General features: G+C 38.1%; 1 protein-coding gene across 3 annotated transcripts; it reads left to right on the forward strand.

Annotated features, from left to right (window-relative positions):
- The first annotated feature begins 299 nt into the window (after window positions 1–299).
- On the forward strand, window positions 300–15,338 carry LOC127621871 (serine-rich adhesin for platelets-like). 3 transcript variants are annotated; one of them, XM_052095651.1, is made up of 9 exons: window positions 300–445; window positions 2,523–2,576; window positions 2,679–3,841; window positions 8,792–9,073; window positions 12,057–12,161; window positions 12,232–12,393; window positions 13,832–13,863; window positions 13,954–14,088; window positions 14,240–15,338. In XM_052095651.1, the coding sequence occupies exons 3-9, from the start codon at window positions 2,770–2,772 to the stop codon at window positions 14,309–14,311; spliced, it is 1,860 nt and encodes a 619-aa protein (XP_051951611.1). In that variant the 5' UTR covers window positions 300–445; window positions 2,523–2,576; window positions 2,679–2,769; the 3' UTR covers window positions 14,312–15,338. The 3 variants fall into 3 exon arrangements, with proteins under 3 accessions (XP_051951611.1, XP_051951613.1, XP_051951612.1); XM_052095653.1 differs by having other exon boundaries at window positions 12,057–12,149; XM_052095652.1 differs by having other exon boundaries at window positions 2,704–3,841.
- Window positions 15,339–17,319: the final 1,981 nt, after the last annotated feature.

Below are 17,319 nucleotides of genomic sequence, written 5' to 3' on the forward strand. Positions count from 1 at the left end.
GCGGTAATGTGTAGTTTGTGCTGATCTGAGATCAGTTTCTTACACGGTACTCCCGTTTAAACACAAGGGATTTGAGTGCGTGAAGCTGAATCCAGATCAGCACTTAGAGCTGAATGCGCCTGTACAAAGATAATAAGATAAAAATATCACTAAAACCTTTAAAGACTTTTAGATGTATGTCAATATAAAAAATAATCATGATATTGGGCGTATGTGGCGACTGATGTTATGCATCTGCAGACAGACGCGCAGTCGACTGCGCATACATCAGAGACTGCGCGTCTGCGTGTCTGCAGATGAGCGCCGGAGGAAACTTCAGCTGACACAAGCAGACAGAGAAAGACACTGAAATATTAAAATGCATCTTAAGAAGAGCGGCTGAGGATTATTGTTTATTGTGACATCGCATTAGATATGAGATCAGCACAACATTCATGCACCGCAGGTACAGGTGATACATTCATATACAATATGCATGCGTGTTATTAGTGTGAATGTGCATTATGCTGGTCAAGTAGCTAAATATTAAAGTTGTCCATATGATGTATCGGGATGTTGCATGTTGTTTTGCACATGACTCCACAATCTTGACATGCTGCGGATGAATGCATTGCGCTGTCAAATAAAAGATTTTATTACGCAGCAAATTGCAATTGTGTCATATGATTCAGATTGATAGACAGTCCATGAAATTGAGAAGGACAGGCGTAGATGCACGCAATTATATATGTTTATATAGCATGTTCTATAGTCTTAGGACAGTGTTAATGCATACACATTGTTGTAGAAAACCTATTAATGTAAAATATAGTAGGGCGCATTGTCTTGGAGCTGTGCTATTTTTAGGCATTGGAAGAGAATTGCAGTGGTTTGTTGTGTCAGGTTACCACTGCAGATTTGTGTGACTGTATTTGAAAGAGAGAGAGACTAGTTTACAAAATAACATAACAAAAATATAAGATGTGCATAGGATAAGCCTAATAAATATAAATGCACTAATTCTAGAGATTGATTGATATTGTGTGTTAGAGTTTATTCTTATGTGTCCGATAAGCAATTTGTGAACCCAATTTTTAATTTCTTAATTCTTAATTAAGCTTAATAAAAATAGTACAATACAGCAATAAAAGTTATAAATATTAATAATAATTTAGCAACTCATCTAAGCATAATTGGCATTTATATGAAAAAAATAATGTAATTAATGTCCGGGGTTAAATGGAACTTAAAGCTCAATAAACAGCATTTGTTGCATAATATTGATTTACACTCAAAAATATTTTCAGCTCATCTCTCCTTTATTAAAATAAAAAAAGCACAAATGTGTGTTCCAGTGAGACACATCCAATGCAAGTCAATGGGGTTTAATCTGTCAACATTAAAATACTGTTTCACAAGACACAAGACATAAACAATATGTGTGTTAACATGATTTTACTGTCATTAAATCACGCACTAACAGCATCTGAGGAAAGATAGAGACAAATGTACAACTTCGTTGCCATGACGACGCAACACCGGTAAACCCTATAAGCAATTTTTTCACACTAAAATCATGTTTATATCTTGTGGCTGTACTTTTATAACAAACGCAGCTTAACTAGTATTGAACCTGGCATATTCCTTTAACCCTTTAAGCTCTAATTTAAAACAAATAAAATAATAAAAAACAAAGAGGGTCAAGCGTTATCGTTGTAAAGAAAACTTTTAAACATTTTTAATGATATAGGATGGATTATGATACATTCCGAGACTCTCAGACTAAGAAACTGCTGAAACAAAATCACACAACAAATTAAGCCAAAAATACTTTTTTTCTTATTTGTCATATTATTTATCTCTGGGTGTAAATAAAGTGGTCAGAAAAACTGCTTTAGTTTTGTTCCCAATCATGTCAGCTGTAATTGAGAAACATTTGTGTTGATACGACAAAACAATCAAAAGTTCCAACATTACAAAAATAATTGATCATAGTGTCCAAAAACATCTCCAAACAAATAAAAGATAATAATTGTACATAAGAACTAATTACACATGCAAACACAACAATGACTAAAGGTTTGCATAGCATGCACACATGATTTTAGTCATGAGATTTCACAGAATGAGTTTCATTCTGTGTCATTTGAGTCATCATTGAGTCTGTGTCGTGTATTTGGCGCCATCTCCTGGTGGTCATATGTAACATTGTGCTTCATGTGGATTATCTAATGATATATACATCTGATTATCTTGTGTGTGGACTCCATTGAAAGATAATCACAGACTCTAAATAATCATATGTGATGTTTTATGTTCCGTTATAAATTATCCAGATTTCATGCACATGCATTGGAAAGTAGAGTTTCTAAACTTTCAATGATGCCTATTTTTTTGGACAAAACTGCAGACATTCATATTTTGATTTTTTTTTTTCCTCGTGTGCCACCGTTAAGTTAATTTAAATGTGAAAACTGCAGTTTCCTTTTAAAAGCACAGTGCTATAATGCCATCGTTGGACTTTATTTTATGTCAATTTACAGGTCACCAAATGCTGCCATTCATCGGGCGACCTGATAAAAAAGAATAGTGTGAATGTAGGTAACAAAAACGACATCTATTTCTAACCAATTTATGCCTGTGTGCTTCCAGACTCCAAATATGAAATGTGTTTTTTTTATCTATAAATTATGCTGCAGCACACGCCTCTCCCTGCTTCTACAGGAAGTGAGCTTTGGCGGCTTTACTTCCAGTCTTCTTCAAACTTTATGCCTGAGTGACGGATACGCCATGTCAAACGGTGCAACTCTCCAAGGTCTCTTGTTTACTGCGGTCTCTCTTTCAAGCTGGGCAGCACCACTAGAGAGCATCGTCTCATTGGATGGCACGTGCTGTGAAGGACGACAGCAAAGAACGTTTGAGAACCAAAGAGAAGATAAGGGGACAGCATGGCCTCTAACGGGAGCTCCTCTACAGAAGGACAACAGAAAATGGGAGTCAGTTACTTCCTCATCTTCATCATCTCATCTCCCATCATTGGTGTCAGGCTCAAGCGATGGTTCATTCAGCCTTTCCCCAACCGCTGCCAACATATCTCTAACCATTACCAGTGAGGACACATTCACTGGCATGCATACAGATGTCATCTCCTCCAATCTACCTCAGTCATCTGCTCCAGATGGCCTTGGAAGCGTTGAGGAGGAAGCAGTTGTAAACAGCAGTGCTCGAGAAGGGTTGGGCAGAGCGACAGCAGTTGGAAACGAGGACAGACAGTCCGGGGCGGGTGAGCGAGCAGTCTGGTCTAACGCTCGATATCAGAAGCACTCAGTAGGCGAGCAGCAGAGCTCAACCATTCCGGCCTCCAGACAATCGGTTGTGGAACATTTCCTGGGGACTACAGATGGCGTGTCTCTCCTACAGGCTTCGACAACCTCTTCTACGGTCGGCCTAGAGAGAGATGAGCCACTTAGATTTATCTCAGAGGATGTTGAAGCATCTAACGGGTCGTCTGGATTTACAGAAGGAAAGATTGGGAACATCCAGCCAGGAGGGTTAGGTGATAAAGAGACGGTGACACCACTAACAAGAACTCCCCTACAGAAGGACGACAGAAGACTGGAAGCAGATACGATCACCGGAACTCCGTCAGACTCAACCGATGGTCCATCCAGGTTCTCTCCATTGACCACTAACCCAAACACACCCAAAACATCTTTAACCATTACCAGTGGAGACTCGCTGGGTGGGTTAGATCTCCTGGATAACACACCTGTGTCCGGACTCCGTCAGCTGGATCTGACCTTTAACTCCAGATTGGTGGATCCTTCTGATACCTGGACAGAACCAGTTCACCTGCTGGGAGGTGAGTGAAGTACATTTACATTTATGCATTTGGCAGATGCTTTTATCCAAAGCGACTTACAGTGCACTTATTACAGGGACAATCCCCGGAGCAACCTGGAGTTAAGTGTCTTACTCCAGGACACAATGGTGGTGACTGTGGGGATTGAACCAGCAACCTGGTCTGATTACCAGATTACCAGTTATGTGCTTAGACCACTACACCACCACCACTCCTGTACAAAGTACAAAGATGTTATTGCTTAGAGGTTGATCGTTCATGCGCTCTTCGTTTAATTTCACGGTCCAAACGATTGATGATTTGACCTTCCTCCGGGAATGAATAGCCTACTTACATTTAACTTTGAGGGCTTCAGTTGGAAAACAGGTGGCTATACTAAAACCTGTCCTATCTTATTTTATAATTGGTTTGCATCTGTTGAACATGAGAGCAGCAGAGAGTGGCGGAGACAGACTCGATTTTACCCGCTCCACTTTGAACCCCAGCGGGCTCTGACAGCAGCCTAATTACTTTCTATTTCGAGTCGCACTTGAGAAATTCAACTGGCTGCTAAAAGAGACCGTCACGTGTTCTGCTGTTTGATACAGACGCTTTTATTAATGATTTACTCTTAAGAGGTCTTCACAGCTCTGTGTTGTTACTTACTGTAATGTTCTTGTCTCGTGATGTCTTACAAAGTGATGTAAAAGACAGTTCAGTTTATAAAACAAACAAAAGATGGTGTTTACAGTAATACACTTACAGTGGAAGTCTATGGGGCATTGAGATAAACATGAACCCTCTTGTGGTTTGGAAAAACGGCGCCTTCGTTTGGTATTCACGGTCATTTTTAACCGGAAGGGTCATATGTGTTAATAATGATAATGATATTATAAACTCATTTTATATTTTATCACAACATATGCATTTGATAGATAGATTTAAACATGATCAAACTATTATTTGTCAAAGTTTAATATTTTAAAATGAATTTGAAGTGTCAGTTTTTGCAGTTAATGTCGTTATATTTGCAGTCAAATGTTACAAACACACAGAATAAACATTTATTTACCAATCATTTATTTCTAACATAAACATTTAATAACTCAAAAGAAATGCATGTCAAGAACATGAACAAGAACCCCCCCCTCCCCAAGAGCCATAACCCATGTTGTGATGCCATAGTTGATAATAGATTCAATAACAATAAAATCATTAGATTGCTTTCATCAGATGGAAAATGACAGATGATTTGTAATGCCAACAATGACCAAAAGATGGATGTAGAGCTCCACTTGTAGATGCCCTGAATGTGTGTGTGAGTGCGTGTGTGAGAATATATGTGTGTGTGTATGAGCGTGAGTGAGTGTGTGTGTGTGTGTGTGTGTGTGTATGAGTGAGTGTGTATGAGTTTGTGTGTGCGTGAGTGTGATTTAATGATTGTATTTGACAGATCAAACAATTGCTCTGTTTTTAGTTTTTTCCCATTCAGTTTCAATAGTCGGCCAATTTTGATTGTTTTTACGACCACTTAGACTTCAAGAATCAAGCCTAATGTTTTATTCTCATGTTGTGTGTTCAGATGGCAAATGGAGGAAAAGTCACCAAGTGTTGTGCTGCTCAGATAAATTTAAAAAAAATTATTATATGAGGAAAATGTATTTCGGTCAAAATGACTGAATACCATAGGAGGGTTAAACACACACTCTTTCAAATGTATAGCCGCAAGACATTGCTATCTGAACTTGTTTTTGAAAATGTATATCCAATTCAAACTCCTTATGAACAAAAATCACCAGAAGTTTACACAGACAAGATTAGTGAACAGTTTTATCACACTCATCTTAAGTTAACAAGTACTGTATAATTTTTAAGTCTTTACTATACTCTACTATACTATATATACTATAATGTATATACATATATACATATATACTATAATATATATACTATACTATATATATACACTATACTATACTATACTGTATATACATATATACTATACTATACAATATATACCACACTATACCATACTATATATACTATACTATATATACACTATACTATATATACATATATAGTATATTATACTATACTATATATATATACTATACATACTATATATACTTTACTATATATACACTATACTATACTGTATATACATATATACTATACTATATATATACTGTATATACATATATACGATACTATACATACACCACACTATACCATACTATATATATACTATACTATATATACTGTATATACATATATACTATACATACAATATATATACACTATACACTATATATATATATATACACCATACTATTATATATACTATACTATACTGTATATACGTATATACTATACATACAATATATATACACTATACATACTATATATACTATATATACTATACATACTATACTATATATTACACCTATACTATTATATATACTATACTATACTGTATATACATATATACTATACATACAATATATATACACTATACATACTATATATATATATATATATATACACTATATATATATACACCATACTATTATATATACTATACTATACTGTATATACGTATATACTATACATACAATATATATACACTATACATACTATATATATATATATATATATATATATATATATATACTATATATATATATATATATATATATATATATATACACTATATATATATACACTATACATATATATATATACTATACTATACTGTATATACATATATACTATACTATATGTACCACACTATACTATACAATATATACTCTACTATACTATATATACCATACTGTACAATATAAACTATACACTCACCTAAAGATTATTAGGAACACATACTAATACTGTGTTTGACCCCCTTTCACCTTCAGAACTGCCTTAATTCTACGTGGCATTGATTCAACAAGGTGCTGAAAGCATTCTTTAGAAATGTTGGCCCATATTGATAGGATAGCATCTTGCAGTTGATGGAGATTTGTGGGATGCACATCCAGGGCACGAGCTCCCGTTCCACCACATCCCAAAGATGCTCTATTGGGTTGAGATCTGGTGACTGTGGGGGCCATTTTAGTACAGTGAACTCATTGTCATGTTCAAGAAACCAATTTGAAATGATTCGAGCTTTGTGACATGGTGCATTATCCTGCTGGAAGTAGCCATCAGAGGATGGGTACATGGTGGCCATAAAGGGATGGACATGGTCAGAAACAATGCTCAGGTAGGCCGTGGCATTTAAACGATGCCCAATTGGCACTAAGGGGCCTAAAGTGTGCCAAGAAAACATCCCCCACACCATTACACCACCACCACCAGCCTGCACAGTGGTAACAAGGCATGATGGATCCATGTTCTCATTCTGTTTACGCCAAATTCTGACTCTACCATCTGAATGTCTCGACAGAAATCGAGACTCATCAGACCAGGCAACGTTTTTCCAGTCTTCAACTGTCCAATTTTGGTGAGCTCTTGCAAATTGTAGCCTCTTTTTCCTATTTGTAGTGGAGATGAGTGGTACCCGGTGGGGTCTTCTGCTGTTGTAGCCCATCCGCCTCAAGGTTGTGCGTGTTGTGGCTTCACAAATGCTTTGCTGCATACCTCGGTTGTAGCGAGTGGTTATTTCAGGCAAAGTTGCTCTTCTATCAGCTTGAATCAGTCGGCCCATTCTCCTCTGACCTCTAGCATCAACAAGGCATTTTCAGCCCACAGGACTGCCGCATACTGGATGTTTTTCCCTTTTCACACCATTCTTTGTAAACCCTAGAAATGGTTGTGCGTGAAAATCCCAGTAACTGAGCAGATTGTGAAATACTCAGACCGGCCCGTCTGGCACCAACAACCATGCCACGCTCAAAATTGCTTAAATCACCTTTCTTTCCCATTCTGACATTCAGTTTGGAGTTCAGGAGATTGTCTTGACCAGGACCACACCCCTAAATGCATTGAAGCAACTGCCATGTGATTGGTTGATTAGATAATTGCATTAATAAGAAATTGAACAGGTGTTCCTAATAATCCTTTAGGTGAGTGTATATACTATACAATACACTATACTATTTATATACTATACATACTATACTATATATATATATACACTATACTATTATATACTGTATACTACACTACTGTATATACTATATATATACTATACAATATATATATACACTATACTATACTATATATATACACTAAATATATACTATACTATATATACCATACTATATATATACTGTATATACATATATACTATAATATATATACACTATACAATATATATACTATACTATACTGGATATACATATATATACTGTATATACATATATACTATACTACACTATACTATATATATATACACTATACATACTATATATACACTATATATACTATACATACTATACTATATATTTACACACTATGCTATTATATATACTACACTATACTGTATATACATATATACTATAATATATATATACACTATACAATATATATACTATACTGTATATACATATATATATACTGTAAATACATATATACTATACTACACTATACTATATATATATACACTATATATACCACACTATACCATACTATATATACTATATTATATATACTATACTGTATATACATATATACTATACTATATATATATATACACTATATATATACACTATACATACTATATATACACTATATATATACTATACATACTATATATACTATACTATATATACCACATATATATATACTATATTATATATACTATACTGTATATACATATATACTATACTACACTATATATATACTATACTATTCTATACTATGGAAACAGCACGTGTTTTAACATTTATTTTAGTGCAATGTTTAGTCCCATAGACTTCCATTGTAAGTACACTACTGTAAATGCAACATTTCCTGTTTTACTTCCTTTTTCAGAGGACGTTAGTGCTCTTTCCACAGCTCTGGAGGTAGGCACAGATGCGACCATGTCCTCTGAAGACCTGCCGTTGATATTTGAGCCGTTTGAGGATGTCACCGTGCCGGTGTCTGAACCGTCTGTCGCCATGGTACCAACAGCTGTATCTATGGGAGATGCAGAACTTGAGCAAATGGTGTCCATGGATACGGCCCACACCCCCTCTGATGTCACTCTCTCTGAAGCTCAGGATTGGCCATCATCATGGCAGATGTCTGGAGTTCAGAAGTCTGATGTCGTCAGTGAGTCAAAAATGCAGATTAACACTCCGGTCATGCAGTATCCAATGTGTGCTATTTCTTTCCCTACACCTTTTTCTCCTTATGTAATGTCACTGCGCTTATATATAAACAAGGTTGTGCTGGTGTGCGTCCCAGATTCGAATGGGTGAAGAACAAGATTTACAGTGCGTGCAGTCTTAATTAATGGTCTGTTTTTCACACAATGCTATAGTTTGGCTTTAGAAGACTTAAAATATAGCACACAAATTATACGGGCGACTTTTCTCTTGGATTTATGTGCTTTTGAAACTTTACGGTTACGGTGTTTCATGACTGAAAAACGTCATACTGGTTTGGAGGGAAGGTTGAGTAAATGATGACAGAAATGTTATTTTTGCATGAGCTATTATATGTTCGCATTGCTCCTGTAAACATTATCTCTTTTTATTCTATTTGTGGATGTTTAATAAGTATAACTTTTCATTTCACACAGCAGCTTTTCAGCAAAACAGTTACAAATTTAAGATTTTCATTCATAAAAATAACTTTTTCCGTGACATGAAGCTGAAAGGAAATACAGTTCATATTTTAAAAAGTTTTACAAAAGTTTTTCCAGTTTCAAATGGCATGAAAAAAACTAAACTAAACCGAGAACTGCTGCATTATTTCTTATATTAGTTTTATTGCTGGTTAATATTATGAAAATAAGTTTAACTAGAAGAGGAACACTTGTATGGTCTGATGTTCGACTAAACCTTGTCTGAAAAGTTTTAAATAGTTTTCAGTATTTCAATTATCTACAATTATCAATTAACTGATAATTTAAACATCTCTATGTTTGATAGAGACAGACAGACAGACAGACAGACAGACAGATACAGGTAGACAGACAGATAGATCAGACAGACACACAGAGGTAGACAGACAGATAGATAGATAAATATACAGACAGACAGAAAGACAGACAGAAAGACGGACAGAAAGACGGACAGATGGACAGACAGACAGACAGACGGATAGATATATATACAGACAGACAGAAAGACAGACAGATAGAAAGACGGACGGACGGACAGATAGACAGACAGAGGTAGACAGACAGATATATAACAGACAGATAGATAGACAGACAGAAAGACAGATAGATAGACAGACAGTCAGATAGATAGATAGATGGACTGACGGATAGATGGACAGACAGAAAGACAGACAGATAGATAGATAGACAGATAGACAGACAGACAGATAGATAGATGGACTGACGGATAGACAGACAGACAGAAAGACAGACAGATAGATAGATAGACAGATAGACAGACAGACAGATAGATAGATGGACTGACGGATAGATGGACAGACAGACAGACGGATAGACAGACAGATAGATAGACAGAAAGACAGACAGATAGATAGATGGACAGACAGACAGATAGATAGACAGAAAGACAGACGGATAGACAGACAGACAGATAGATAGATGGACAGACAGACGGATAGATAGATGGACTGACGGATAGATAGACAGACAGACGGATAGACAGACAGATAGATAGACAGAAAGACAGACAGATAGACAGATAGATAGATGGACAGACAGACAGATAGATAGACAGAAAGACAGACGGATAGACAGACAGACAGATAGATAGATGGACAGACAGACAGACAGATAGAAAGACGGACGGACGGACAGATAGATAGACAGACAGACGGATAGACAGACAGACAAACAGAAAGAAGAACGGATGGACGGACAGGCAGACACAGATAGACAGACAGATAGATAGACAGACAAATAGAAAGACAGACAGATAGACAGACATACAAACAGAAAGACGAACAGACAGACAGATAGTTTGACAGAAAGATAGATAGAAAATACGGACGGGGATAGATGATAGACAGACAGACAGATGGATGCACGGATGAACGTATAGACAGACAGATCAGGTCTCAGTTTAGGGATGTTAAAGGGTTCATGAAATGCTCTTATTGTTTTATTTTGCACTAAAACAATCATATTTTAGTAATGTATGATACTTTTTTACCCTGTCTTTGGCCCTCTGTCTGAAACGCTCGTTTTTGACCCAAGTGCCTCCTTAAATCTTCAGTGTAAACGCCCACTGTTACGATTGGCTAACATCATGCAGCCCCTCGAATTCAGCAATTTCAATGAAAAATGAGAGAGTGAACAAGTGCCACAATATTATAAAACTACATTTCAGGGTTTACACTTAATGCACATCCAACATATTAGCATTAGCATACATTAAACTGATCATCTCAAGCACAACTGTTAACTTACATTTGAATTATTCATGAATTAAACGGTTTACTCACTTCTGCGATCGGATCCAAGGGTTTTTAACTGCCCCATCCTTCAATGAGAGTTCAGTTGAAGAGCTTGAATGGTTTTAGGTCCGGTTCACAAACAATCCACGCTGATGTGAGCCGAGCCGCACATACATAGTCCAAAGCACGGTGAATAGAGACGCACACACATACTGCACAGAATCACATTGCCAGAAATGCACCAAAATGGTCAAAGATGTCCATCTAGTGCATGTCACACTTGGCCTGTATGTCCTACTCTCTCTCTATGTTTACAAACCGTAGCACCAGTGGGCGGGGCCAAGCTGGGCGGGGTGATGATGTAAAGTAGGTGTTGATGTTTTTGAGCTGTAGAGGCGATCATGAATTAATGCACCCATAGTGGTGTAGAGAAGTCGTGGAAGTTGAGAATGAGGCGTTTTTGCAGTTTGGTTTCAATAAATGCTTTTATTGCATTGGGGATTCAGTTTTGAGTTCTGAAACTGTATATTTTTATAGTAGAAAGACCTCTTAAATGTCAAAATAGCGAGCGAACTTTGATTCCTCGTGACATGACCCCTTTAACGGAACCTGTAGAATAACTGTATGTCGACATGTTCAATCCAACAGAGAACGAAACTATTTAAAACGAGGTAAACTGATTTTTCAAAATGTGTTCTGATTGGTCCTGCAGGTGATGACATCACACAGACTTCGGTTACCCAGCAACCTCTGACGGGCGCTGTTCAGTTACCAGCATTAAAACCAAAGACAGACACGGAAGATGGTGAATCTAGAGGTTTGTTTATGTGTGTTAAACTGCACTCATCACTATAACACTATACAGAATAAACCATTCTGTCTTATAGAGGAGCCTGATGAAGATGAGGTAGATGAGGAGACTAATTCTGATGAAGACGAGGAGGAGAGCGAAGAGGACCTGACAGAAACCACCATCTCACCCCCCACACGCGCCCCCTACAGTCTGATACCCCCTCCTCCAGTCTGGGTGCAGCGGAACCAGGGATTGGGTGAAAACTATTATATATAATATATATATTTATTTAATTTTTGTATAAAGTTTAACCTCCTGAGAACAGAGCGTGACGGCTGAGTGCATTGTCCATTTCCCTTTTTGATTTGTAGCCAGTAGCACCTAATAAACATGCAAAAACATTATAATAATAATTCTAGAGCTAATAGTTTTCCTAAAAATATATGTCCTCATATGTGGACAGTGGGATTAATTTGTGACTTAACCTCCAATGTGCTGTCTGTCTGCACTGGTCTCAGAACAGTTATAGAGAGCTATAGGATGCTCCCTTGCTCCCTATTTAGTGCATGACTTAACCTCCAGTGTGCTGTCTGTCTGCACTGGTCTCAGAACAGTTATAAGAGAGCTATAGGATGCTCCCTTGCTCCCTATTTAGTGCATGACTTAACCTCCAGTGTGCTGTCTGTCTGCACTGGTCTCAGAACAGTTATAGAGAGCTATAGGATGCTCCCTTGCTCCCTATTTAGTGCATGACTTAACCTCCAGTGTGCTGTCTGTCTGCACTGGTCTCAGAACAGTTATAGAGAGCTATAGGATGCTCCCTTGCTCCCTATTTAGTGCATGACTTAACCTCCAGTGTGCTGTCTGTCTGCACTGGTCTCAGAACAGTTATAGAGAGCTATTGGATGCTCCCTTGCTCCCTATTTAGTGCATTACTTAACCTCCAGTGTGCTGTCTGTCTGCACTGCACTAGAATCATATTGTACAGTGATAATAAAATAAAATATAACAGAATTTATATTAAAATGAAGCTATATGATCCACAGATGTGTTACAGCTGAAAGTTGTAAGTTTAAAATAACATGTTTTTCATCTTTTGAGGAAATATGGTGCCGGTGTACACGCATGTGGACATCATGTTTATCAGGGCACTGACATGTGTAATATGAACAGATTTATTAAAGCAGCATATCAAACGAAACTAGAGACTCTCCTCTTTACAACCAAACAGGTTTCAATGAAAAAATGTAAAGAGATTTCTTACCAGAGACACTTTTATTGGAGCTGCACCTGTAGGAGTGCTTCCTGGAAATCGACGTCATGTTGTTGCATCATGTGACCCGGTGTGGCAGAAGTTTAACCCTTAAATGACAGTCTAGAGTCTTATGAACAGTATTCAGTCCGTTTTTAGTCATTTAAATGATGTGTTGCGTATAGCGAAGCTAAAATACAACGTCCACGCATGTGGACGGCGGGTCACATAAGCATAATAAGGGATAGTTCAAAGGTTGTTCTAAACCTGCATGACTTTCTTTTTCTGTGGAACACAAATGAAGATGTTTAGCAGAATGTTCAGCTGCTCTTTGCCATACAGTGAACAGATATTTGAATGTACACAAACATGATATTTGAAAGCTACCGTGGAGTGTTTCCGGCACAAATAACGCTTTACTTCTCTTTTAATTGGTTGATAGTGCGGAGCTGGGTTGAACTTATAAGAGAAAAGGTAAGATTCTTTAAAACATTCGTTACTTTCAACTCATCAATATCTTGCAAGTCACCTTTAAATGTCATGTGGTGTCACTCTCTCCTCCAGGCCGGTTATGTGTCTGGTATGTTGGCACCGGTTGGCATCGGAATAGCTGGTGCTCTTCTGCTGGTTGGCGCTCTGTACAGTATCAGAGTGATTCATCGCAAACGGAGGGACAATTTTAAACATCAGAGGAGGAAGGTAAGACATTCTGATTTTAATTTAATTTAATTTGCTGTTTAGTTTCAAGAACGTAAGTTACAATATGTTTTCATACTAGTTGTCCGTAACTTTGAGTGCTTGTGCAGGTCACTGAAATTAATCGTGTGATCATTTGATGTTCATATTTCAGCCGCCCAGAGAAGTTCGGAGCGGACCCGACAACACAATGCTGCTGGCCGACAGCTCAGAGGACGAATTCTGATGAAGACAATCAAACATCTAGAAACCGTTTGTGCTTCAGTCCGGATACAAACAGGAATGATTGTCGTTTCACCGCTTGCCACTCAAATAGTGCTGAAACACAGTAAACACATTTATAAATGGATTTTTCTTTAAGAATCACCTCTTTTGAGAAACGTTACATACATTGAACATTTCAACTGCAAAACTGCTGTTAATAATTAATAGTTTAAAATGTTCACAAATATACATACTTGACTGTCGTGTAATTCATGTTTTAATAGTACATTCATTAATCGTGCAGCATTTTATGACATTTTCTGCAAGATACTCCGCCTGCTTTGGTGTCATATATGTGAAACTATTAAACACCAGGTGTGTTATTTCATTTAGCGCAGTGGTTCTCCAACTATGTACGCAGACAAAAAAAACCATTTGCAAATAAATTGGACATTTATTATGAAATGTTCCGTAGCTCAAAGTGCTTTAACTAATTATTTGCACGTTTTATAATGTTGCAAAGCTGAAAAGAAAAATGCATATGCATTTGCAACATTATAAAACGTGCAAATAATTAGTTAAAGCACTTTGAGCTACGGGACATTTCAAACTTAATGTCAAATGCACCACTGACATTCTTTTAAATGGTGTCCTGATAAACACATCATGAAATGTTTATGTATATACAGTATATAGTTTGTTTTCACTGTAAATATATGATTGGTACAATGTTTTCATTTTGTAATGACAATCCGATAATGTGCAGTTCAATATGAACTCATTACGTGTGCCTCTGTAATGGCAATCCTTTTATTTCATTTCTTAAAAAAACGTTAATAGATAATAATGAATCATAATGTTGATAATAATGAATCATAAATTCACTGCAGGCTTGTGATGGTATTTTTAATTCATTGCATTTAAAAAATATTTTTGTCAAAGTTGTGAAATAGATCCGTACTGTAAAGGGTGTTCAGGATCCTGTACAGAAACACGTGAAAATATGAAATCATTTACAGTACATCACTGTAAATAAAAACAAAAACAAAATAGCAAATCATGTATTTTAGAGTTTTTCTTTCATGCGTTTTGGGACATTTTATGGTCAAACGAATTGTTGATGCAAACAACGAGAAATATAATGAAAAACTGCACATGCAAAGTCTCAAATGGACACTATTTCTTATGCATTATTTATATTAAATCAATCACAGTTATCATGATGTCGAGTAAGTCTGACTGGGTGCATTTTGTCTATACTGTTATGAAAACAGGTTTGGAAACAGAGATCCATATTTAACCCCGTCTATCCATATTTAAAGAGTTTTTAGAAAACTTGTCTTGTTTACAGGCTGGTGTGATGCTCCTGTGTCCCGCTCCATATGGGACTCAAACCGGTGTCTCCGGTATGTGTGTCTTGCGCTAACAAGGAGGCTAAAGGCTACAGCTTCTAGTGTCAGTCGCTAGTGCACCTCTTGAGGTCAGGCCAGTGAGGTTTATACACATTGCACAGCTATCTATCAGCTGTTCCCATTACACTCACCCCCCTAAACCTCACTCCTATCCGGGTCACGGCACCACTGTGACACTCCTGTTCTACCCGCTCCGTACGGGACACGACCCGGCATCTCCGGCATGGGAGGTGGATGCGCTAACAAAGGAGGCTAAAGGCTACAGCCCCTAGTGTCAGTCGTTAGTGCACCTCTTGATGTCAGGACAGTGAGGTTTATACACATTGCACAGCTATCGATCAGCTGGCCCCGTTACACTCACCCCCCTAAACCTCAATCCCATCCGGGTCACAGCACCACTGTGATGCCGACGTCAACAGCGTGGGAGGCGGATGTGCTAACAAGGAGGCTAAAGGCTACAGCCGCTCATTGAGGAGCATTTTAACAACAATGAATCCCAAAGCATGTGGAAAGGGATTAAGACTATTACTGACTACAAGTGTGACAACAGCCCCATGTCCAACATTGACACTGCTTTCCCTGATGTCCTCAACCAGTTCTTTGCATGTTTTGATGGCGAAAACAATAGCCTGCTGCTAGCACCTTTACTGTGCCACCACAGAATGAGCAAGCACTCATTCTACACCACCAGTGCCACTTAATGTCTGAATGACTACAGGCCAATTGCTTTAACCCCCATTATCATGAAGTGCTTTGAATTACCCTTCTTCAAAATGCCGTCACCCTCCCCATCTATGAGCACCACTCCAGAAATGAGGGCGCTCCAGCCGATCTCATCCCCTTAAAAGTGACTCTACCCTCCCTAGCAACCGGGAAAATTTGGTTACCCCATGTGACTCTACCCTCCCTAGCAACCGGGCCAATTTGGTTACCCCATGTGACTCTACCCTCCCTAGCAACTGGGCCAATTTGGTTACCCCATGTGACTCTACCCTCCCTAGCAACCGGGAAAATTTGGTTACCCCATGTGACTCTACCCTCCCTAGCAACCGGGAAAATTTGGTTACCCCATGTGACTCTACCCTCCCTAGCAACCGGGAAAATTTGGTTACCCCATGTGACTCTACCCTCCCTAGCAACCGGGCCAATTTGGTTACCCCATGTGACTCTACCCTCCCTAGCAACCGGGCCAATTTGGTTACCCCATGTGACTCTACCCTCCCTAGCAACCGGAAAATTTGGTTACCCCATGTGACTCTACCCTCCCTAGCAACCGGAAAATTTGGTTACCCCATGCGACTCTACCCTCCCTAGCAACCGGAAAATTTGGTTACCCCATGTGACTCTACCCTCCCTAGCAACCGGAAAATTTGGTTACCCCATGCGACTCTACCCTCCTAGCAACGGAAAATTTGGTTACCCCATGTGACTCTACCCTCCCTAGCAACCGGGAAAATTTGGTTACCCCATGTGACTCTACCCTCCCTAGCAACCGGGCCGATTTGGTTACCCCATGTGACTCTACCCTCCCTAGCAACCAGCCCAATTTGGTTGCTAAGGAGACCTGACTGGAGTCAAACTTACGACTCCAGGTGTGATAGTCAGCGTCAATACATAA

The sequence above is a fragment of the Xyrauchen texanus genome, chromosome 28 (assembly GCF_025860055.1).
Source record: "Xyrauchen texanus isolate HMW12.3.18 chromosome 28, RBS_HiC_50CHRs, whole genome shotgun sequence".
In the NCBI taxonomy this organism is placed as follows: Eukaryota; Metazoa; Chordata; class Actinopteri; order Cypriniformes; family Catostomidae; genus Xyrauchen; species Xyrauchen texanus.